General features: G+C 41.5%; 1 protein-coding gene across 2 annotated transcripts in view; it reads right to left on the bottom strand.

The window, feature by feature from the left end:
* Positions 1–26,606, bottom strand: part of ITCH (itchy E3 ubiquitin protein ligase) — a 102,095-nt gene that overhangs the window by 61,513 nt on the left and 13,976 nt on the right. Inside the window, exons 2-6 of one of the 2 annotated variants that reach the window (XM_075012134.1) lie at positions 19,539–19,800; positions 15,426–15,516; positions 7,895–8,036; positions 2,090–2,214; positions 980–1,117 (exon numbers count right to left, since the gene is read on the bottom strand). In XM_075012134.1, the coding sequence (XP_074868235.1) occupies positions 980–1,117; positions 2,090–2,214; positions 7,895–8,036; positions 15,426–15,495 (475 nt within the window). In that variant the 5' untranslated portion in view covers positions 15,496–15,516; positions 19,539–19,800. The remainder of the gene's footprint in view (positions 1–979; positions 1,118–2,089; positions 2,215–7,894; positions 8,037–15,425; positions 15,517–19,538; positions 19,801–26,606) is intronic. The other variant, XM_075012133.1, reaches the window with a different exon arrangement.

The raw sequence follows: 26,606 nt of genomic DNA, 5'->3' as shown, positions 1-26,606 counted from the left end.
AGCTTATTACAATAGCCCTGTGCCCTTGTGCTCCCCACTCTGTGATCAGACCCAAGCTATACCCATAACACCTTGTCTGTTCAGTTAAGTCTCTATTCCCCATGTGTCCTAAATAAAACTGCTATCTGAGGGTGAGGGAAAGCAAGCGATGGAGGCGGGGTGATGGAGTAGGCAACATGAGTCTTTGGGGAAGGGGCAGCATAGTTCCTGGGTACTCAAATTCTGAAAGTGGACTTCAGTATAAAAAGATTAGGCACTAGTGGTTTATGTCACAGTATGACTAACGGTACAGATTTCACTACTCCAGCTTCTAAATTACAAAGAGCTTACATGAAAGTGCTCATCTGAATACAGGCATATACAGTTAATTCAAAGTACAGAGTCTAAAAACTTTATGGTTGCTGCCGTTAAACTGCAGGTCATCAGACACAGAAGTCAGAGTCCACCACCAGGGCTCTATGTAGTGGGCCACAAGTCCAACTCCAAGTATTGTGTCAGGTGCTCATTCTTTGAGGCCAATTAAAAAAAGAATCACAGGGAAAGACAGACATGGATGAAATACAGTTAAATGACAAGAACAGAGCAACTCAAGACACTCAAAGACCTGACTTTGTAATCTCCACAAAAAAGAGCTTTGGGAGGAAATAAGAAATCTAAATGCCTAAACTGAACAAAGAATTTAAAAAAGTATTAACAAGACAGATGATGCAAAGAGAAAGGAAAAATTTAGGTAGATGATTAGTTCAGATCTTGAAAAAAATATTTGGAAGTCCCAACGTGCCTTCTATTCAGTTATTTTACAGACCACAACTTCACACGTCAAACGGAACAAGAGGTTAATGGAAGAGTTCAATTTTTACATGAGTGCAACAAGTGCTGTAAGAAACAATTATAAATACAGCGTTGTACTGACTTTCAGTAAACAGCCTTAGACAGGAAGAGACTACAAACCCTATACACTTTAATAGGCATTACTCACTTTTTACACTTGTGGCATCACCGTTAGTTAGGAGCTCAGGATCTACCTGCATCCCATCCAGACAGACAGACAAGTCTCCTATCACCTCTGCTGGTTCTCGGTCACCAACAAGCTGCAATGTCACAACCACTTGCTCAACTATAAAAGTGCAAAAAAATGAGAAGTTTCCCTTTAGTTAAATTATTATTACATTTTATTACAGAAATCATCATAAATATACAGGAAAGATAAATAGAACAATAGCTCTCAATCCCCATAGGAATAACAATGCTTTTTGCAAACAATCCTCTCAAAAATAGGTATTGTTCCCTTAAAGAGATCAAGGACTGAGGCAAATCAGTGAAGTGGCTTGCCTGCAGAAAGACCCAGCATTAAAGCAGAGGTCAGAATTCTGGAATCTCTCTTGTGTCTCACGTCACTGAACCACTCCTCAAACTACTACTCAATCTGACCTCTGAAACACCTGTTAAGAACCAGAATTTACAATTTTTTTCCCCATGAAGTACATACCAATTTTATCCACATACAAAAATATTTATGTAGTCACTGAAAAAAATTACATTAAAAATATAAAACTTATCTTGCATCTACAGAGGGAAGGGAATTTACTTTTACAGGCTAAACCACTGCATCTAGTCATAATGGAGCATTATTTGGTATAAAATATCCTTGCAATATCACATTTAAACAAACAAGCAAACAAAGACACCCTGCACATGTATATATTTCTGTGTCTAATGCCAAGACCATGACTCAGAATTGTCTTTAAAATAAATATTTTCTGTGGCATTTTTTTAAAGTTATTTGATCTTCAGTTCAGTCCTCCACTCCCACATTCCAGCACTTACTCCACACCAGCAAGGTGTAAAATACTATGTAATACCACTTTAACACATTAGATGCTGCACGATCAGCCAGAATAAAATAAATTGCAAAAGAAGTATGATCAGCAGACAAAAGAGAGCACCTGTACTTTAGACATCTATTTTAAATTGTCATGTTGTTTGTTTGGAACTCCTGAAAGGATTAAACACAGCACTGTGAACTTCCACATAATACAAGTCTGGCAGATTTCATACAAATAAGGCACATTTTTAGTTACAAACTTACGTTTCATATTATTTGATTTCAACGTCTCATGAACCTCTAAAGTAGCACTACCCAGCAGAACATCAGATTTTAATGTCTGATGGCTCCAGACTCGAAAGTTTAATTTACTGACAGGGGTGACAATTCTGTTGGGGAAAAAAAAAACACAAAAACATACAGAGCATGACAATGACCACCACTGGGCAAAGTTTCAAACAGTGATCAGCCTTCATTTAAAAACTAACGTTTACTGAAAATAAAAATGGTAATATTTAACCACCACAGACTTCAAAGGTTTTTTGAAATTATAACAGCTTAAATGCATTCATTGTCTCATTATGTGGATGATGGGAAAACAAGTTATTGATCAAAGAGAAGTCAAAATAATTGCTAAAACTGTTTGTGCTTGGGTCAGAAAGTGGAGGTTGTTTCTTAGTTTAAGAAACATACTATAAACTCAATCATATTTGTGTGAACACTATTAACAGTTAATATTTTGATGATAGTAATTTTAGGTGTTAAGAAAAAAAAGACAGTCACCCTCTGTTGCAATTAAAAGGTATCTCAGGTTCGACACTGGATTCTCTGAGTACAAAACACACTGACAAGATATATGTTAACCACAAGCAGTTTATTGACCTGACCAGCTTTAGCAATAAACCCTCAACTAAAAGGTGAAAGCATGGTAGGAGAGCAGCATCTCATGTCCCTTTGGCACACTGGGGACCCAAGTCAACCGTGGATGAGTGGAAGCTCTCTAGTCTTCCAAGGCAGCAGGGCCGTTGGCCCATCGATGAGGTCCAAATTGCACTGGTTTCTGTGTTGGTTATCTAGTTTTTTCTGCGTCATTATAGAGCACTGTTAAGTCACTGATTACCATTTACAGTATTTCCTTAACTGTCAGTTATTGCTCTGTTATTGGTTCTGTTACTTGTTCTTTAACCTTGCTTATGTGCCACATCTCATCATACACGACTGTTGCATGTTTGTACCCTTCCTCTTATCTCTATCTACAAAGCATTCTGCTACAATATCACCACGTATCTTCTTTGGTAGTTTTCCCTGAGGCTTTGTCTGGTGGTAGGGGCGGAGGGAGAGAGAAAGCGCACCCCTAAATTTTCATGCACAAAATTCTTCTGCAATTGACCACTATACCCTGTTTCTAAAACTGGTGGTCTTCATGATGCGTTGCTCATATCCACTCAACATAGGTGTGCATGTTGTCATGGGCACCAGTGCCGGAAGACTGTACCTCAGCAGTTCCCACAGGGCAGCTGGCCTAAGGAACCCCTAGAGTGACGCGGGAAGGCTGTGCTATATAGAGTATCTCCCCGCTCGGTTCCTTCTTGCCGGAAACTCCAAAAGAGCGGAGGAGTATGGGAAGTTCAATGGACAAAAAAAACATATCTTGAAAAACATCAGCTATGGAAACAGATAACTATCTTTACTTCAGGTGATTGCTCCTGTCCATTCAACGTAGGTGACTCCAAGCAGCGTCTGTGGAGGCATGAGGAGTTCTATTAAAAACATGCCAATTGCAAGACAGCCCCCTTGAAGCTTGTGTCATCCCTCACCTGCTGCGTGATGGCATAATGGAACATAAACATATGGATGGACAATCATGTTGTAGCCTTATAGATATCCTGAATGGAGACATGAGCAAAGAAGGCTATAGAAGTGACCCGAGCGCTAGTGGAGTGATCCCTAATAGTAACTCATAGCAAGAACAGATGCAATTGGTGATCCTTCTGGAAATCCTGAGAGAACACAGGGAGGCTCTTAACTCATTATACATATACTACAAAGAGTTGATGATCTGTGGAAGGGCTTGATCCACTCCAGATAGAAGAGAAGGCAAGCACTCTCTGAACACTGGTTGTACGAGGCTTAGGGAAGAAAACCAGGAGGAAGATGTCCTGATTAACATGGAAAGCCGACAGCACTTTCAGGAGAAAAGCATGGTTTGGTTGAAGCTGAACCTTTTTCTTAAAGGCCATGTATGGATGCTCAGATATCAAGCCACAGAGCTCTTGAGACATGTCTGGATGACATAACAGTCACTGGAAAATGGACCTTTACAAACGGACACAGAAGGGAGCAAGAAGCCAGTGGCTTGAAGGAAGTTCCGGTCAGACTGGACAGGACCAGATTAAGGTCCCACTGGGGAACTGGGCTAAGGCCTGCAGAAATAGTTTCTCCAGGCCCCTAAGAAATCTGGCTGTGACCTCATGGGAGAAGATGGAGTGGCACTGCAAAGGGGAACAAAACATGAAGATGACCACCAAGCATACTCAAACAGAGGCTAACGTCAAGCCCTCATGCTCGACGTGCAACAGATAGTTCAAAATAGAGGAAAGCAGGGGATCAATCAGTTCTAAGCTCTCTCAGGAAGCCTAGACAGAAAAACACTTCCATTTGGTAGCATAATCAGATGGAGTGGAAGGTTTTCTGCTTTCAAGAAGCCCCTGCTGGACCACCAGAGAGCAGACTTGCTCATCTGGGTTCATCCGTGAAGCAACCACACTGTGAGATGAAGTGGCCAAAGGTCTGGATGAAGTAGATGCCCCTGATCTTGCGACAGAAGGTCCATGTACAGGGGAAAGGGGTTGGGGCGGGGGGGTAGATAGTCTCCACGAAGCTCAGTAAGGTGTTGAACCAGCTGTTGGTGGGGCCACACTGGGGCAATGAGAATCACCCATGCCTCGTCTTATTTAATCTGTTGCAGGACCTTGCTGATAAGGGGAAATGAGGGAAACACACAGAAGAGGTCTCAGACTCATGGAAGAAAAACATGTCTGTTAGGGAGACTTGCTCCCTCCCCAACCTGGAACAGAACTTACAACATTTTGTGTTCTGCCTGGTGGCAAACAGATCCACTTGCGGAGTTCTCCAAACTCTGAAAAGCTCGGAGGCTACCTCTGGGTGGAGAGCCCACCTGTGGTGAGAAGAGAACTCTCTGCTCAAGCAATTTACTACAGCATTGTTGGTTCCCAGAGAGATCTTGTGACTGGTGCAGAAGTCCCAGAGTCGGATTGGTTCCTGGCACAGAAACACAAAGCGGGCTCTTCCCTGAGTATTGGTAGAACATGGTGGCTTGTGAGAAGATAGCAGTATTTAGCTGAAAAAGGGCCTTTAACGGGGGCCAATCCACGTCTGAAGAACTTAGCTGTCTATGTAGACACCAGCAAATAAATAATTGCTGATGGCCTAAAAGGACAGAGACTTATGTGACAACCTCTATCTTGGACATGTTTCACACACTGGGAATAAAAGAAGTCCTTCCACGGGGGCAAGAATATAAAGAGGCCCTAGGGTTCCTCTATGTTTGTATTCAGACTACCTTGGAAATTGCCTGACACACTGTAAAGAGAGAGACAGAAGGGTTTTACAATGAACTGAAGACCCAGGTCAGGATAAGATTATTTCTGATCCGAAGCTTTCATCCGACAGAAAAACAGCTATTTAGGGTAAGAACCCACATGTAACTAGATTCTTAGTGGAACAGAATTAACTATGCATTTTCTTTTAGTTTAATACACTAACTCATTTTGATCTGCCCGTTTTCTTATAAGCACTTAAATCCTACTGTTTTGCTTCATAAAAACTCTTATTTATAATTGTGCCTTGGCTGTGGGAGACCTGAGGAACTGGCTCAGCAGGATAGAGGTTGGGGAGTAAGAATCAGAAGGCAGGTATCAATGGTATGATCAGCACGTCAGGGAACATCCCAAAAGATTCTCTGTGACTGCACTCCATCACAGTGGCAACTTTGCTCTGGTCCAGTCTGGTCTGGTCTTCCCACAATAGGTACAGGTCTCTCTCCAGGCACTCATTTAAAATGGAGGTGTAAAAGACAGATTTGGCTTGCTCTCTCTTCCTAGAGTTTCAATTATGAGTGGATGAGCATGGGACTGTGGGGAGGGGGTGGCAGCACACAAACCCAGTCACCATGGTGAAAAAAGGGAATCCTCTATATCAATAAGGCAGACCCCTGAAGATATTAAACCATTTTTCCTCTGCAGCAGGGAGGAGCTGGACTGCTTGCATGTAGCGAAAGTGAAAAAATGAAAAAAGGCAAAAGATGTCATTAGAGCAGGTTTTGGAACAAACCAACAGTAATAAGTCACCAGGACCTGATGGCTTTTCCCCAAGAATTCTGAAGGAACTCAAACGTGAAACTACAGAACTGCTAACTGTGGTTTGTAACCTATTCAATTCTGATAAATACAAAGGAATGCACACCGGAAAACATAATACCAATCATGCATATAAGATGGGGTCTAAAGTATCTGTTACCACTAAAAAGAGATCATGGAATCATTGCTGATAGGTGTTTAAAACTTTCACTCAATGTGCACTGATAATGTGAATAGCCAAAAAAGTGAACAGTGTTGGGAACAATTAAGAAAGAGTTAGGTAATAAGACAGAAAATACATATTGCCTCTATATAAATACGATATATCTACATTTTGAATACTGTGTGCAGATGTGGTTCCATCATCTAAAAAAAATAGAATTAGAAAAAATATCTTTTTTTGTCATTGCTTCTGCCCATTACTACCTTATGTCATTATTGCTGTACTATTGATCTAGTGACGATTAAGTCTTTTTATAGCTCTTCATGCCACTGTCAACAAACACTTCAACATACATTCCAGCTCTTGTGATCATGCCTTTACTGATTCCGATCACATTCCACTGAAATGACAGCAGCACAGATCTTTAGTGGAAGGGTTAACTGGCATTGAAAGACTATAAGCTTATTTTGGCCTCCTTTCTTCTCCAAGGTACCATGGAAGAAAACAACAGGAACAATTAAATTGTATGTATATTTTACTAATTTTAGGACATTCAAGGAGCAAAAGTCATCTGTGGCTACCACAGCAACCTAACAGCTAGAACTGACCAGAAAAAAAAAAACACAAAAGAACTCATTTCACTGCGAATTGTCAATTCACTGAAATCTAATCATTGCACAAAGATAACTCGATTTTGACAAAATTCTGACAGGACCCAAGTAGGATTCTGAAAGAAATCTAAATGATTTCCTGCAAAGTTGCCTACCAGTCCAACAGCACAGAAGCACCAGTTCCTAGACCTTCAGCAGACCAAACTTCCAGAGACCACAGCTTTGGAGCAGACCATCAACTGGATTGCCACAGAACTGGGGATTCAAGGTTTTCCAGGATTACACAACAGACTCAAGGCTCCATTGCAAATGGGAACTAAACCAAACTCTGAGTATCAAAACATTCAACAAAACACATTACACATTCTTTGCTCCGCTCTACCAATAGCCTTAGTTCACAACTCCAGTACAATGGATACACATTTATCCTGTTCCAGTGTGGCCTGAATAGGATCAATGTGCAGAAAATGGTGATGTACTGGATACATGCTGGTTGACAAACCTGGAGAGTAAAGATTTTTTCATTTATAATATCCAAAGTAAGGAGGCTGTCAAGATTAAAAAACAAAAACAGATTCTGATACACTGGCTCCTGGAATCTTAGTGTTTTTATATGTATACAAAATATACAGGTATTATGCTCTTAAAATTTTCCTTACTTTTGACATACGTAAAAAAGCAGCTTAATTTGCATATCTTATGTGCTAATATAGTATATATTTATGAATTAACACCGTATCCCTTCCATGGCACAAGCTAACACACAGCACTTACGTAAATGATACATATTATAGCATACAGATTACATACGAAAAACAGAATGCATTGTTTAGAAATCATTTTACATTAACTGCCAATAATGTGAAATTAATTTTTTATAAATGGATCTGTAAAGCAAAAACAGCTTCAAACCTACACTGTAAGATGTTGCTTCCACTTCGGACTATTTGTATTGTTGCATTTTTCTGTCTTCTTTGACTGTCCATCTACTGAGACTTCCACATAAGGGCTCGGTCCAAACCATTTATTTTTATTTTCCTTTAATTTTGCTGAAATAACTGTTAAAAAGAGGGAGAACAATGATTATTATATTCTGTTCAATAAGCTGTTGACTAAAAATCCACTTTGAAAACTAGCTATATCCCTGTAACAACTGATTTGTTAAAAACACACACATTGTTCTCTTTTGTATAGAAAGTAGATATGGCTATGATACATTGATACGTAACATAACTCAAATAAAAAACCCCAAAGACTATTGCACAAGAATTATCTTTACCTTGAACTTGAAGACTAAGATGACAAATCACGATTTGGGGCATTATGATTTCAGACTGAAGAAGAATTTGATGCAGGAACTGGATTAAGAATTCAGCTGCTCTTGAGAGCAGAGAGAACACACCAGATGAATATATGAATGTCTTCTCACACTAACATAGCTAGAGGGTTACAGATGTAGCTGACCTCCAGAAAGCTAATGTGTTTGGTTTCTCCAGCACATACTTAGCTATGAAGGTGCCCGTTGCCCTCTTCAAAGAAGCTGCAATGTTCAGGCACGGCCTCATGCTGCAGGTACCTGCCTTGATTCATCCTACCTTGCTTGGATAAGATGGCACATGTAACTGCTAAGGAGGACTATAGCAGAGACTTCACCAGTGCATTTAAAAATGCACATCCAAACAGTTACTTTTTTGTGATTTGAAATTTATATCATATTACTGCATTCAGCTACAGATGGTACTTACTGTAACAGTTGTTCTTCAAGGTGTGATGCTGTCAGGGACCATGGGTCCTGAACCCTGGTCCACAGGGCTCTTTGGAGCCAGCGGTGTTCCAGTCTTCCACCCATGAGTGTACTAACTCCTAGCAAAATATGAGCTGAACTCAGAAGGAGAACTTCAATGGTAGAAGCTGACTGGTAGAATGTGGAGAGTCTCTCTCCTATCAGTCACAGCACTCCAGCACTTCTAGCATAGACTAGACTTTTAAAGAGGCATCAGTGTTGCCTGGGCCTTTGTGGAATGAGCACACACCCTTGAAGGGTTACCGTCTAAGCTACTTACAGTAAAAACTCTTTCATATCCGGCAACCCAGGGACTGGGAGGTTGCCAGATAGTAAAATATTCTGGATAATAGAGAGGTACACCTAGCAATGCATAACACTAAAGAAAACCAAGATTAGATATTTAAAAACAAACAAAAATGTATGCAGGGTATTTTATTTACCAGCAAAAGTAGTAACATACACTGTAAACTTTGCTGTATTTATTCTCACTATATTGTACTTTTGGAAAACAATTGAAATTTACTTATGGTTAAAATGCCAGTTATCTGAGAGTTCTGGATAATAGAATGTTGGATATGAAAGCGTTTACTGTAGCATGTTATCATTATAAAAGAAGTTATCTACTTGGAGGCTGTTTGTGAATAGACTACTTCCCCTTCATTCGGCCCAAATATAAAATAAACAGATGAGATGAAGAACAGAAAGATTCCGTTTATATAAAAAGCTAAACCTCACCTGACATCCGTGTCTGAAGAGGCTACTTATCTGGGGTTTAATGTCGCATAGAAAAGAACATGAGTAGATAAATAACTTTATTGAAGTGAAACTCAGAAATCACTTTAGATAAAAATGCTGGGTGACATTGCACAGTTACTTTGTCTCTGGAAAAAACTGTAAATAGGACAGACTGCCATCAAAGCCTGCAACTCTCACCCTCTCCTTGCAGATGTTACTGCTATAAGGAAAACAGTTTTCTGACACCAAAGGGCAAAAGTTGTCAGAGGCTCAAACACGGGTCCCATAAAAACTGCGAAGGAAGTACTGAAGTCCCACAGAGGAATCAATTATTTCACTGACAGGTAAGGACAAGCATCTCTCTTTCAAGACCCTCACACTACCATGCAGTTTAACCACACTGACTTTCCATGGACAGGTGGATCAAATGCCAAGATGGCTGCCAGATGTACTATCAATGAACTAAGTGTAAGACCAGAAAACTGAAGGTGTAACAGGTACTCTAAGATGTCCTTCCTGGATACAAACCATCTTAAGCTGAACTTACCAGGCTAACAATCACATCAACAACCACTTAGTCAAACAGACAACCCTAGTGCAGGGCTTCGTACTACAGGTTGAAACTCTCTAGATCAGCACACTCTCACCCACCAAGAGCCATAATCTGACATGATTTTAGTTAGCCAGATAACCACTTATGAGTGTGGTCAAATTTGCCATGATCCCACAAAGTTGTTTACAGACACCTGTCCTGGCTCTCGGTGTTCTGTGTTGTTATTTAGCTGTAATTTACCCCTCGGTGTCTCCTAAGGGCCCAGAATGCAGTGGAAGTGTTGGTAATGCTGCTAGATCATACTGACCTCCCATGGTCCAGCAAATTCTCCCATTCAGCACCACTCAGCGAAGTAGAGAAGTTCAACCAGTACTAAGCAAAATTTGCTGAACTATCTCCAAACGTCATTCCTCCACCTCATCTAATTATCAGGCATCCATGCTGTGAGAAGCAGGGAATAGAGCGCTGGATGCAAAATTGAACTGATGCTGAATCATAAGGTTAGGAGGAAGAGATATGGGAGGCTGAACTGAAATGTGAACAAATTAAAGAAAAAAAAGTTACTTTTGTAACTTTCTTCTTCAAGATGTGTTGTTCATGACCATTCTAATGTGTGTGTAGGCACCATGTTCATAGCCATCAGAAAATTTTCCCTAGCAGTATATGTCAGGTTGGCTGTGAAGCCTCCTAGAGTGAAACCTCTATAAAAGCATATATAGATTCTGCCAGAGGGGAGGTGGGAGGGTCTGCAATGGACATGAGCAACACATCTTGAAGAATGACTATTACAAAACGTAGGTAACTGTGTTTTTCTTGTTTGAGTGCTTGCTCATACGTATATATGACTTACCAAAATTTAACTTCCAGCAATTTGCATGGAGGAGGGGTAGGACTTCAATGAGCTGTTGATTGAAGAATTGCCCTGCTGAATGCAACATCAACCCACGTCTGCTGGATGATGGTGTAATGTGTGGTAAAAGTACATATGGAGGACCATGTTGCTGCTTTCAATATCCCTGGGATAGGAACTGAGCCAGGAACGCTGCTGCAGATACCTAAGTTCACAGAATCACAGGGCTGGAAGGGACCTCAGGAGGTCATCTAGTCCAGCACCCTGCTTCAAGCAGGATCAACCATCACTAAGTCATCCCAGCCAGGACCTTGTCCAGCCGGGACTTAAAAACCTCAAGGGATGGAGAATCCACCACCTCTCTAGGCAACACATTCCAGTGCTTCATCATGCTCCTGGTGAAGTAGTTTTTCCTAATATCTAGCCTACACCTCTCCCTCTTCAACTTCAGACCATTACTCTTTGTTCTGCCATCTGACACCACAGAGAACAATTTCTCACCCTCCTCTTTAGAGCTCCCCTTCAGGAAGTTGAAGGCTGCTATTAAATCACCCCTCAGTCTTCTCTTCTGTAAACTAAACAAGCCCAAATCCCTCAGCCTATCCTCATAGGTCTTGTGTTCCAGACCCTTAATCATTTTTGTTGCCCTCCACTGAACATGCTCCAGCACACCCACATCCTTTTTATACTGGGGGTCCCAAAACTGGACACAAAATTCAAGATGTGGCCTCACCAGTGCCGAATAAAGGGAATAACTACTTCTTAGATGTGCTCGAAATGCTCCTCCTAATGCACCCCAGTATGCCGTTAGCTTTCTTGGCTACAAGGGCACACTGTTTACTCACATCCAGCCTTTCATCCACCATAACCCCTAGGTCCCTTTCCATCGTACTACTGCTGAGCCAGTCCGTCCTCAGCCTGTAACAATATTTGGGATTCTTCCGCCCCAGGTGCAGGACTCTACACTTCTCCTTATTGAACCACATCAGACTTCTTTTGGTCCAGTCCTTCAATTTATCCAGGTCACTCTGAATTCTCTCTCTACCCTCCAACATATTTACTTCTCCCCCTAGTTTTGTGTCATCTGCAAACTTGCTGAGGGTGCAATACAGTCTCTCATCCAGGTCATTAATAAAGATGTTAAATAACACCAGCCCCAGAACCGAGCCTTGCGGCACTCTGATTGAAACAGACCACCATCCAGATATTGAGCCACTGACCACTACCCATTGGGCCCGGCCGTCAATCCAGCTTTCTATCCATCTTATAGTCCAAGGATCCAACCCACATTTCCTTAACTTATGGACAAGAATGTTGTGGGAGACCGTATCAAAAGCTCTGCTGAGTTCTTGTTGAGTAGACTGTCAGTAGCAGAGCTGGCAGACTGGCCGGATCATATCAGATTTTAATGCATGGCATAATCCAGGACAAGAGATGCTGGGCTATAACTGGGAGTTCTTTCATCCTTTCAACTACAAAGACCCGTGGCGATCTGTGAAATGGCTCGGTGCATTTGTTGTAAAGGCTAGGGCACACCTTACATCCAAGCCATGTAGCACTTGCTCCCTATTGGTAGCATGGAATTTTGGGAAGAAGATGGGCAGAAAAATGTCCTGATTGACATAAAAGGATGACACTACATTTGGTAGGAACGGCAGGTGTGGACACAGCTGCACCCTGTCTTTGTAAAAAATACAGTGCACAGGGGCTCCAAGGTGAGTGCTCACAGCTCTGATATCCATCTAGCTGATGTTATAACCACCACGAAGGACAATTTATAAGAGAGGTAAGTGAGAGAACAGGTAGCTTTGGGCTCAAATGATGGTGCCACGATCCAGGAAAGGACCAGATTAAGGTCTCATTTAGTACTGGGTGTCATACGGGGGACACACTTCCGAAGAGGCTTGGACAGGCATCCACAACTGGAAATGCAGCTTGCAGTCATAAGTGGTGGGCTATGAAGAAGTCCCACAATGGGAAAGCTTCCTGGCATGAGAGAGAGGGAAAGCATCACCCTCGGTTGATAGAAAACGTTGCTGCAGTGTTCTCCATAAGAACCAAGGCACGCTTGCCTTGCATATGATGCAAGAACACATGGCAGGCCAGGCAAATCACCCTCAGCTCTCTGACACTGATGTGCAGCGGCAGCTCTAGCTGAGAGCATAAACCCTGGGTATGGAGGTTCTCTGGGTACACCCTCCGACATGTGTCCAATACACCTGTGATCAGAGATATAGCTGGTTGGGGCTTGGTGCAGGGCACCACTGAACACACCACTTATGGGTAAAGCCACCAGTAGAGGGAGTCTAGAGTTGCTAGAAGAAGGGTGATTAGCTGATCCAGAGAATCCCTGGAGGACTGGAATACTAATGCCAGCCAAGCCTGCAGCAGGCAAAGATGTAACCAAGCAAGATGCAGAACAGGAGTGCAGGCGGCCATGTGACCCAAGAATCTTACATAGGTCTGTACTGTAGTGGTTGGGGTTTGGTTGAAGCCATTGCGGATGCTCACCAAGGCCTGGAAGCATGCCTCAGGCAGAGAGGCTGTAGCCGTCAGAGAATTGACGAGGGCCCTAATGAACGTAATACTTTTTGTGCAGGTCAACGTGGACTTGGTCACATTTAGGATAAGACATAAATGTAAGACTGTGGATCTTACTAATATTAAGTGATTCAGGACCTACTTTCTGGACTTGCTCTTGATGAGCCAGTTGTCCAGATAAAGAAAGCTTGTATCCAGTTCCAGCACAGGAAAGCTGCAACTGCCACCGTACATTTGCAAAGATGGGAGGCACAGCGGCAAGACCAAATGAAAATATGTGAACTGGAAGTGCTGACCTACCACCACAAATCTGAGGTATCATCCATGGGCCAAAAGGAAATTTGAAAGTATATGTCCTTGCACAGTCATAAGGGATCTGAATTATGTTGCAATAGAAAACTTATTTCTGTCATTTCCTGACTTTTCAGTATTTCACTTCAAAACAATGTTCTGATTTTTTTTCATACATAAAATATCCTAGTTTCTCACTATGTGCTGAAGTCTTCATCATCAGGTTTTTCATAATTTATTTTTAAATTAACCTGTCCCTCTTTCTGGAAAGTGGCCTTGCCCCCCACCCTGTACTAATACTTTACTACTATCCAAAAACCATATTCCATGGTCTTACACAGCTCTCCTTAAATCAGACAGAAGAGTGAATGTAGCACACTCTGAAACTGGTCTATGCTGCTTTCTGAAATCAGAGGGTGAAGTACTCCTTCTGGGCCACTCAATAAAGGGCCAAAATTATTCCTATCTAAGATCCATTGCCTCTAGCTACTGCTGTACCACTCTCCTTGGAATTTCTTTGTGCCTTTTTCTCTCTGCTTTTTCAGTCTACTTTTTCCATCCTTCCCAAGCGCAAATCTATGTAATTTCTATATAGCCGTTCGTTGTGTCTTTCTGGAAAAAGGTGGGTAGTGGTGGAAAGGAATCCAGCTCCATAGGTTATATAGGTGCAGCTATTACTCCACGAACACTCCACAAGTTTCATGACAGAAGTAAGTTCCAGCCCTATTGACTCTCTACAGGAGGACTGACAGTGAATATCCAAAGCAGCAGAACCACCTCAGACTCTGTTCCAAATCTTTGCTGAACATGTTATACGGTCAGCCTTCTAAGCACACACAGAGGTGAACACAAAAAAAAAAAGACTACATATTACTTCACTACACAGATAATCCATACTAATTCTATCAGCAATATCTTCTGCATCCATGAGTGTGGTGCAGAATTTGCTTTCTGACATTTCAGTAATAATGTCAGGTGCACCACAATGAAAGCTATGAAGCTGAATCTACAAGTTATCAGTTGTAGCACTGCTGGGGAAGTATTATGCATTCACACACCACAGACAAATCCACTGCTTTTTGCTCTCTCTAAGGAACCTGCCTCAAAATTTAAATGCGCAACTTTGTATTTAAAAATAATCTCCTATAGTACCCGCAACCCCATAGCTATAACTTACTATCACATGAAAACCAACAAGAGAACATTGCTAGAAAGAAAGCAGTTTAAGTTTGCCCAGCTGCAAATATAGAGTATATTTATATAAGTAACAAAAATATAAAGATTTAATCACTTTTATTTATAAGAGTTACCAATAAGGCAAATGTTTTATGTCTACAATTTTAACCCAACAATTTCCCTTTAAATATAAGTGTACACAGGAAAATGAAAAAAAATAAAGGCATTTCCCCTGTCGGGTTATCATCATGTTATCAAATTAGATTTTATGAAGGAAGAGATACACCTAACAATATGTCATTAACAAGATGGCATTTCTGTCAAGGAACAAGAACAACCCTATTGGTTTCAATGAAGAACAAAGTTATCCTCTTCAAAACCCAAAACATCCTGAAACACAACACAGTGCCTCAAGCATCTTAATTCTGTACACAACCGTTGCATTACTCTCTTTCCCAGAAACTGGGAGAAAACATTTAATCTTTAGAAACAAAATAAAAGAACCAAACACCTACCTGTAATCTGTAGCTGTGATTTCATGGCAAATCCACTGACAGGTCCTGATCTTGGCCCAATATTGGCCATAGTAGGAGCTGGGCCTTTAATCTGAATGAGGAAGCAAGGCAAACATTTAAAACCCAATAGTAAAGTCTAAAATCAAACTGTATTTTTGGCATGCATATACAATATATTGAGGATAAACACCCAACACTTGTTTTCCTTGTAACTGTTTCCATTTTGCCTGAGTATAAATCAGCTCTCCTTATTAGCTACTCATATAGTACCCAACATACACCATCACACCTGGCTGTCATTCTTGTTTCATTTGGTCATCCCTCTCCACTTCCCCACTCTGAAAGAGAAGATCTCTTAATTCTCAGAAGGGTTACCACCTATCTAATATATGCAAGTCTCCACCCTCTTTATGCCAGAAAACCAGAACAGTCAAGTTTACTGGCAAACTCACCTAACAGCAGTAAGAGGCAGAGCAAGTGCAGTGACTACTCCTACCCTTCATCTGCACTACCAAAAAAAAAAAAAAAGAGATAATCCTTGCTATTTATGTTGTAATTTTAATGCAATTTACCAATAAAAATTCAGTGAAAAACAAATATATTAATTTGTTTATACTAAGTCAGGTCTACTCCATAGCTATGGCTCCTGGCTCTACAAAGCACTATTCAAACTCTCCTGTCATGCTGTGAAGATGTCCTACGTTTAGATCACAACTTCAGCACAGTTCTCCTTTGCTTTTTCAGGCTTCTGGCTCTCCTCTCTCTAGCCCTACCGTACACTGGAATGAAGAAAGAGGTTCTCTTTAAGCCTTTGACTTGAATACAGACTACCTATCCTGAAAAAAAACGAAGGCACATCAAAGCCACTGATGTGAAGCAAACAGATTTTTAAGTGATAAATGTGTGCTGTTTATTTAATAAAAAGTGAAAAATGTGAAGGAAATGTTCAGTTAAGATAGCCTCCCAGAGATTTTAAAGCACACGGTATGTGTCCCTCCTCCTGTGGCTAGGCCATACACATAGGCTGTGTGTATACTAGAGAGTTTTGTGAACAAAACTCGTGCACATCTACACACAAAATGTGTTTTGTCGACAGTCTGTCAACAAAACTTGGCACTTCTGCTGACGGCATTCTGTCTCTCTGCAATGAAGAACACCACCTTCGACAGCAGTCTGTTGATAAAAATGCCATGTAGACCCTCTGGTTCACTGGGTAGCCCTGTTTGCTGAGCTTCCGGCTGGCCCTTCTGTTGAGAGCGTGACCAGGAAGTTTGTCGGCTCTCTGTCGACAGAGTGGATCACTTTTTTGATCCACTTTTGTGCATGGATATGATTGGTCGACAGAAGTTTTGCCAGATCTCTTCCAAAAGTAGCTGCTGTCAACGGATCGCGCTAGTGTAGACATAGCTTTAAAAGGAAGCTGCTATTTTCCAAGTACGTAATACATCTCTAATGTGATAATTACCTTATGTTTGAATTCACAGACAGTAAGTACACAAAGCACGAGAATTTAATCTTAAAATCTCTCACGGTAAATTTTAATTTAGATGCTTGGAAAATAGTCAACATTAGACAAAAAGGCCTCAAAATATGTGACCTCATTTACACCAAGAATACTGTGCATGGTAGAAAGAATTCTAGCAACTGCTTCACAGGCAAGGGCCCTAATGCCTTTGAGTAGTCCTATTTAATTAAATGGGATTATTCACCAGTGTGCATATTTTCACAATCAAGATCTAAAACTTTTATAAGCAACTTGATTACTGATGAGTTTCAGGTAACTATAATTCCACTCATAATTATTATTAAAAATGACAGACCAGAGTGTGATGTATATTGAGTAGTTCTCCAAACTTCAGTGAAAACAGTTTCTGGTGGCTCTCTGAATTAAATCTGAAACATGGGATATTTTTGCTGGATGTTTTCTACATTTTATAAAGTCCATTGGTTTGTCACTGCATGTGAATAATATACCACAAATCATCACTCAATTAGAAAACAAATTATAGTAATCAAACCTAATGACATGCTCAAATAAAAATAAAAAATTGTGACTGAACATCCTTTAAAGGAGAAAGATGAGGAAAAAAAAGCCCAAACACCCACAAGTCATAGGTATTTCAACTGCCTGCAATAGTAAGACACACAATACCTTTGGTTTAACAAATATATTCATTAAAAATTTAAGAAATCCCACCCATTTTGTTCTAAACATCAATTTAGCTGACAGGAAATTTATGCCCCAGGTCCACTCTGTCTGTTCCTCCTCTTGCTAACCAGGCCCCTTTCCCAGGCTCCCATCTCCAAGAGATGTACTACAGTAAGTTCTAATTTTCTGGGTTTTAGATGGCTAAGTTTGCATTAGCTTCAGTCCTTCCAACCACAGACTCCCATACACATGGCAGGACAAGAAGAGGGGCTCAGGATCCCAAGCAAACTGGGGGCCCTCAAATCCTAGAACACAAAGCAGACAAGGCCAGGGGCTCATCTCCCTGGAGAGAGATACAGCTCTTCTGGATCCCAGCACACATGCAGAAGACAGAATGCAGGGCTGACAGGACAGCATGCTTCCTTTGCTACCCTCATTCTCCTACCGCTTCTGTCCTCCCCTCTCCCAAACCCTCTTATCTGAGCCCTTAACATCCTTGCGAACAGGAGGGAGTTTTGAGAAGGGTGCTCTCCAGATGAAGGAGGAACAGATCACAGGACCTCCGGGTAAGTGCCTGTCTGGAGCACATGTGTTTGTGCATGAGGGTTACTTGTGACTGTGTACTGGGCTTGTTTGTGTGTGTGTTTTTGGACATCCATGTGCTGAGCTGCTTCTCTGAAAGACCATGTGCTGAGGCTGACAGTTATGGTTTGAAATCTGGAAATCTCTGCTCAGTGGTCAAGCAGTAGCCAGGGGGTGGGGCTATTAATCAGAAAGGGCAGAGCCTATAAAGCCTGCTTGTAAGTGACCAGAGGAGGTTGCAAACAGGAGGGAATTTTGAGAAGAGAGTTTAGAGGAGGTGGTGAGAGGAGAGCTAGTTCCATTTTTGCATTATCTAGAACTTTTATACAAAAAACTATATCCCAAACTACCACATTGCATTTGCCTGACTGTTTCCATTTTGCTTTCCGATTGAGGTGATTTCAGTTTCAGTTACTGTGGCAGTTGGGATTGTGTGCCTGGGAGGGCTGGAATCTTTTCGATCCCTTCTTCCCTTGATTGCCTTTGATCAGCTTCCCCTGTGTGTGACTAATGAGGGGGAGGCGACTGAGGTTTACAGGCTTTCAAAGCCAGAGTCTGAACCACCCAGGGGAGTGAAGCGGGCAGGGGGCTGCAGACAGGTCAGTTTTAAGAGGGAGTTTGACAGAGGGTTTCCTCTATCGTTAGGAAGACCCGCAACATGTACCAGCACTGCTTCTGTCTCCTCCACCTACGCTTGTAGTCAGACAGACCTCCTGACCAGGGATGCGTCTACCTAGACCCTGGCGTGGTTTTGCAGGGACTGTGACTTGGAATTCCTGCCTACTGAAGTCCTTCCTGCCTACTGGAGCCCATCCAATGTGGAAGATGTCTTCTGATAAAAGCTCTCAAGAAGCAGGTGGTGGAGCTGCAGGAAGAGGTAGCTAGGCTTAGGACTATTAGACTCTATGCGCAATTCCTGGACAGTATTCATGTGCAGTCAGCTGAGGTTAAGATAGCTGTCCCACCACAAAAGAGTGCTGACACCATCAGTGGAGGTAGAGATGGCTGGGGGGGGACACTGGCAGCTGGTTACTTCCAGCAGAAGGCAGTGCTCTACTCTTGCTCCCAATCCTCCCACTGTGGTACTGGGAAACTGTTATGCCATTCTGGATATGGGAGATACAGGAGATAAGGAATCAACCCCTACAGGTGAATCAGAGAAGCCTTGCACCCCCAAGGCTGGGAGGTCTGCTGCCATCACTATGAGAAAGAAACACAAGGTAGTGGTGGTGGGACTCTTCTGAGGAGGACAGAGGCACCCACTGTTGCCCTGACATGTCATCCCAGGAGGTATGCTGCCTGCTAGGAGCCCGCATCTGAGATGTTTTGGAGGCACTCTCAAGGATTATCAGGCCTACTGACTACTACCCCATGCTACTCACCCATGTGGGTATGAATGATACTGCAGGATGTAACCTTGGGCAGATCAAGCGTGACTACAAGGCTCTGGGAGTACAGGAAAACAAGTTGGGAGTGCAGGTGGTGTTCTCCTCAATCCTTCCTGTCCAGGGTAGGTGCCCAGGCAGAGACAGGTGCATTCTGGAGGTGAATGCTTGGCTGCGAGGATGGTGTCACCAGTAGCACTTTGGCTTCCTCAATTATGGGATGCTCTTCTGCATCTGCCACATCAACTGCACCCAAAGACTGCGATGAGATGGATACCGGCAGAGGGAAGAAGGAAGAGAGGCAGGCCACTCAAAACCTGGCGCACCACATTTAAGGAAGGCTTATTAAACATTGGTATATCATGGGAGGAGGCAGAATTATTTGGAGCCGACTGAAATCGCTGGAGAGCACTTGTTGCCCAATGTGCCCAGATGCACAGGCGGACCTAAATCTAAGTCTTCCATGAAGGACTGCTAAGCAGCAATGGAATTCACCTTTTGAGGAATGGGAAGGATGTATTTGGATTGAGACTGGCTAACCTAGTGAGGAGGGCTTCAAACTAGCTTTGATGAGGACAGGTGACCAAAGCCCCAAGGTGAGTAAAAAACCTGGAGACCTGACAGTTGAATTGGAAATGGGAGGGATCATGGGCTATAAGAGCAGAGGAAAAAAGAGGGACGAGGCAGAACTGGGGAGCAGAAGCAAATCAGTATCTTAGATGCCTACATACAAATACAACTAGTGTGGGTAATAAGCAGGAAGAACTTAAATCCCAATAAACACAACTATGACATAATTGGTATCATAGAAACTTGGTGGGATAATACGCATGATTGAAATATTGGTATAGAAGGGTACAACTTATTCAGGAAGGATAGGCAGGTAAACAGGGAGGGGTTGCCTTATATATAAAAAATGTGCACACCTGGACTCAGGTGTAGATATATGCAGGTGACAGACATGTTGAGAATCTCTGGGTTAAGTTAAAAGGGCTAAACCACAAGGATGATGTTGTGATAGGGGTCCACTACAGACCGCCTAGCCAGGTAGAAGAGGTAGATAGACTCTCTGTAAACAATGAACAAAATTATCCAAAACACAGGACTTGGTGGTGATGGGGGGACTTCAACTATCCAGACATACACTGGGAAACTAACACAGTGAGGCACAGAATACCCAGAAAGTTTTTGGACTGCATGAACAACAATTTTTTTATTTCAGAAGGTAGAAAAAGCTACTGGGGGAGAAGCAGTTCTAGATTTGATTTTAACAAATACGGAGGAACTCACTGAGAATTGGAAAGTGGCGTAGGAGAAAGTGACCATGACATCACAGAAACAGAGAGGCAGCCGTGTTAATCTGTACTCCAACAAAAGAAAGCAACAGAAATGTAGCACTTTAAAGACTAACAAACAAAGACTAACCCTATTTATTCAGTGATGAGCTTTTGTGGGACAGACCCACTCCATCAGACCAACTCTATTTCCAATTCAGAGAGTTCATGATTCCAAGCAATAGCAAAAGGGAGAACAGCAAAACAGACAATGGATTTCAGAAAAGCAAACTTTGGTAAACTCAGAGAGCTGGCAGGTAAGGTCCCATGGGAAGCAAGATTAAGAGAAAAAACGCTGTACTGCAATCACTGTCATGAAAGTTGCACATAAATGTAGAATATGTATAACAAAATCCTGCATTCAAAAATAAAACAATATAAAACGTCATAGCCTACCAGTCCACTTAGCTCTACTTCCTGTTCATCCGATTGTCCAAGCAAGTTTGTTTACATTTGCAGATGCTGCTGCTGCCTGTTTTTTTTTTGTTGTTGTCATTGTTGGTTTTTTGTTAGTTACAAGGTCACCTGAAAGTGAGAATAGGCATTTGCATAGCACTGTTATACCTGACATCAAAAGACATTTATGTGCCAGACATGCCAAGGATATATATGTCCCTTTACACTTCAATCACCATTCCAGAGGACAAGTCCATTTTGATAATGGATTCTGCTCAATAGCGATCCAAAGCTGCGTGGCCCAATGCCTGCTCATTTTCATCATCTGAAGCAGATACTATCAGCAGAAGATTGATTTGCTTCTCTCATGTTTGGGGTTCTTTAGTTTCTGCATCAAAGTGTTTCTCTTTTAAGACTTCTGAAAGATTGCTCCACAGCTCTTCCCTCTAAGATTCTGGAAGGCACATGAGATTCTTAAATCTTGGGTTGAATGCTATAGCTCTCTTTAGACATCTCACTTTGGGTGTCTTTTTTGTGTTTTGTTAAATTTGTAGTGAAAGTGTTCTTAACATGATCATGTGCTGGGCATCATCCGAGATTGCTACGAAATGAAATATATGGCAGAATGTAGGTACAACAGAACAGGAGATACATAATTCTCCCCCTGGGAATTCAGTCACAAATTTATTTAACACATTTTTTTAGCGACCATTATCGGTGTTGAAGTATTCTCCCTGGAACAGTAGCCAAAGTATAAAGGGGCATATGAATGTGTAGCATATCTGGTGTGTAAATACCTTTCCATGTTGGCTACAAGAGTACCACACAAATACTGATTCCCACTTTAAAGTGACATTGTAAATAAAAAATAGGCAGTATTATCCTCAATAAATGCAAATATACTTGTTTCTCCAAGCAATTGCTTGAAAAAAGAAGCAGGACAGAGTGGACTTTTAGGACCTCAAATTTTACAGTTTCTTGTTTGAGTGATGTTACAAAACAAGCAAACAAAAAAATCCACATTTGTGAAGGTGCAATTTACAGTAAAGAGATCACATCATATGCATGAGGCAAGCTGAAAGATACTATTTCTTTTATTTTTACATTGAAAATATTTCAATAAAAATAACAAGCACTGTTGATATTTTATTTTTAACAGTACAAGAAGTCTGTTTATCTGTTCATTTGTTTAAGTTCGGATCAATTTGTTTTAATTGTGCAAGTTAACTGCAGTTAACCAACTACCCTAATTAGATATTTTTCCCAAAAAACATACCTGTAACAATCTTTCAGTCTGCATTAATTCATTTTGTTTTCTTGCTGCTCTCCTCTTTTCATGTCAAGCCTTGCCTGACTAAATTTTCTTGTTTAGTTACCTCACCATTTTTCATTTCCAGGACAGGATTCTTTTTATACTCTTATCTTCCATAAAACACACAAAACTACAATGAGCACATCATACTGGCTGCAAGAATCTGCTGAGTCTTCATTCCATGTATTCTCAGAATCCATCTCCCAGATGTGTTGCATACTTGGGAATTTGTCTATCCCTTACCATGTTCTCATTTTGCTGAGATTTAAACTGAGCAAGTGTGTTGAATGGGAATAGAGAACTACTGGTTCTGTATGGGAAAAGCAAGAAAAGCAGCAACATTCTCTCTCAACTGTATGGGAAACCCCTAACTGAAACATTTCCTTCATTACTACATTTGTTCTCTCAACAGCCTGGTGCATCTGTTTAGATCAGGCTTTTTTCTTCCCTCATCCTTGGCATTAGAATGACATTGTTTAAAATTATTTGGGTCATGCTATTTATTTCTCAATGGATTTTCCAGACCACTCAATCCCCTTTGTTGTTGTTTGTTTCCAAATCCACTGTAAACAAACAGTCCTGTAGCACCTTAAAGATTAACAAATGTCAGTCTTTAAGGTGCTACAGGACTGCCTGATTTTGTGAGGCTACCGACTAACTTGACTGCCCCTCTGAGACTATATCCACTACAGTTAGCGAGAATTCCAAAGATACAATCTACCCTTCTTGTCACACTTAAGGCATTCTGCTATCCAGGTCACTATATCTTGTGCCGGATTTCTTCTATCAAATCACTAATCAAAATATTTGCCTCTTTGTTGAGGGTCCAATTTAATGCATATTTAACAAGCTGAAATACTATTAAGAGTTTGATTGCTTTACAGTCTGCCCCTTCACAGCAGAAGAATAGCTGTTCATGGAAGACAAGGATAAAGGTTCTAGAAATCTTCCTCTCTGCTCATTTTATTTATTCCTCCATTATATTTTTTCTTCCTCCACAGTTCTGTCCTGCGTTGTCTTAATAGGTCCCAGATAATGTCTTTTCATCTGCTTCCTCTAAATTGGCTTCTCTGGTTTCTCCTTGGGCTTGCACTCAAGTTCAATGGGCACATCTATACTATGCTATTTTTACTTCAAGTTAACTGATTGTTCTTTACCATAAGCATCAGCAAACATCTGTAGATATGATCAAAGGTGTAGAGCATTCAAACTAGACTTCACAAAGGTGTTTACTACCTAAAGTTAACCCAAAGTAACAAATCTCCAGAACACATTCATACCACCTATTCCTTACATTGTGCTTTTCATCCACAGATCTCAAAGGGCTTTAACATCGTAAGTCAATACCACTGTACCTACCGTTCCCACTGGACAAGCACAGTGACTTCAACACCTGCAGTCCTGCTAAAAATGCAAGTCACTATGCATCCTCCTGTGTTTAAAAAGGAACCTTATAAAACTATCACATAATACAGGTTGAAACTTTCTAGTCCAGAACACAATCATCCAGCAACATCCATAATCCAGCATGATTTTAGTTAGCTGGATGACCACTTACCATGGGTGTAGCCAAGCTTCCTGTGGTCCCACAAAGTTTGTTTACAGTCACCAGTCCTATCTCTCAGTGTTCTGTGCTATTATTTACCCCAAATGTCTTCTAAGAGCCCCAGTAAACAGTGGAAGTGTTGGTAATGCTGCCAGACAATACTGATCTCCCGGGTTCTGGCAAATTTTCTGGTTTGGAACCAGGCAGGACTTGTAGGTGATTAAAGTCACAGATAAGCCAAGCAGTCTGTTCTCAGAAGAGTAATTTGGTGTGACAGTTGATGTTTTTTACTCTAAAAGATGTATTCCCCTTTAATTACTTGTCAGTGTCTAGATGCTTCTACTTCTTGGAACTGCCCCAATTATTTCCCACACATAGCCTATGTCTCCACTGCACAGTAAAGCCAATCTCTTAGTCACATATTGCTCCCACTCAACCCCAAAAAAGGCTCCAACCAGAGGCTAGTGGTGCTTTCAATCTGAGCTAATTGGCTCAGCTTGAAGTACATACTAATGGCTGAAAGTGGCTTTCACTCACACTTGCCACTCCCACCCTCTTTGCAATGGGGGTGCAGGCTAGACCATTTGACTGCTGATAACCATCCAATGGCTTCACAAAATTTCTCTCACACGTGCACAAGAACAGACAAGTTCTGCTAAAAGTCACTGAGAAAAGCAGAGTGGCTCAATTTACTGAAACATGAAAATCAATGGATATACACCCAAATATCCTAGCAGGCCACACAGGTGAATGCAGCACCAGTGAGGATGAAAGTTAAGTGTGGCTTTTCAATACAGTTTCTCACGCCCAGGGTACGCTAACCTGGAAGCTCAGACCCAGGTGCTGATTGCTGAAGTTCATTTTGCATTGAAAACATATTCAGAGTGCACTTATTCACAGGTCTTGATGCTCAGCTCAACTGGTAAGTTATGGAGGTGCACTAATGGCTCCATAGTTAAGGCTGCATTGAGTTTTCTACTTCAAAACAGGTTGAGTTCATTAACCTGCAAGACACTGCAAGGATGCTCTATTTACATAGGCTTTGGTGAGGAAGAAGCATAAGAAAGACTGGCATTTGCACAAAAGATGGGGGACTGCTTGGGTCTGAATAAATCTGACTCATTCATGTGTGTATTTGGGTGAGGAAAAGCTGCTGGGTGTGTATCCTCTATTCCTATTTGCGATATAATTGAGAACATACAAAGTAGGAGTGTGCACACGCATGCATATGCAACTGTGTGTGTCCAAAGTGCTACAAACTGAAAAATACACAGATCCACCATCTCTGCTTTCACAGAACTTTCAGACCCAGCTTTAAAGCAAAAAGCCTTAGAATGAGTAATACAGTAGACCCCCAACTTACACAGAGGTTGTGTGCCTGCACAACACCGCCTAAGTCACATTTTGTGTCGCTAGGGAGAGCCAGGAAACTGACCAGAACAGCAGCAATGGGCAGTTTCCTGTTTCCTACAAGTGGCGTTGAGCTGGGAACCTGAATCCTGCCATCCCTGACAGGCATGGTTTCCCCACTCCTGTCAGGGGTGGCAAGAGTTCAGAGCAGCTGCTGCCACTCACAGGAATGGGGAAACAGAATCAGGAAGCACTCTACTCTGGTCAGTTTCCCAGCTCCCCAAGTGGTGGGCAGCCCGAGTCAGGTGCCAGCTACCACTCAGTCATGTCAACCTGAGATTCGCACAACTTGAGTGCACATATCTTAGAGTTCTACTGTATATTCATTAACTATGGTAAGTATAATATAGTACATGTATTCAATTCTGTAATCCCTCCAAAGCAATGTTATCTTCTCTTCCTGTTTACTGCTCAAAGTTTGGTTAGATGTATGCCTTTATACCTGCCTCACCTCTACCCTTTCATTATCAACAATTGTTCATGCACACCTCTGTTCACCCAGCTTTATGCAGAACTCTCAAACTAAAAAACCCAGCCCCCCACAAAAGGTCGTAGGTACATACTGCCCACCAGTCAACCATGATTTTCAGTCACACATCACTAAATACGGTACTTTTAATCGCTTCTATAATTGCTCTGAACACACCTTTCCTTTGGATATTTACTATTCCATCTATGTTTATTTGATAAAATAATTTCATCACTTAGCTAAAATGAGACAATTTAAGTATATTAAATTAGCTTTACAGGATTACATTATCATCTCACTTATGCTTAAATCCACTAACTGCCATCGGACTTGCACTGTAGATCTATAGAATCACTACCAAACATAGGGCCAAGCTATATGCAGGTCTGGTCCTACTGTAAGAACTGACAAACTGTAGCAATGATTTGTTGCATTAATTTTGCGAACTTCTTTTTATAGTACATTAGGCATTCACAAATCTTTGACCATTTTAAAACACAATCTTGGATGAAGTTTACAAATGTACCTAACTGACTAAGCCTTGTCTGCACAGGAAAGTTTTACCAGTTATTCCAGTACAACGAGTCTTATTCAATCT

Source organism: Carettochelys insculpta, chromosome 17 (genome assembly GCF_033958435.1).
Source record: "Carettochelys insculpta isolate YL-2023 chromosome 17, ASM3395843v1, whole genome shotgun sequence".
In the NCBI taxonomy this organism is placed as follows: Eukaryota; Metazoa; Chordata; order Testudines; family Carettochelyidae; genus Carettochelys; species Carettochelys insculpta.
This window is presented reverse-complemented; position numbering and strand designations above follow the sequence as displayed.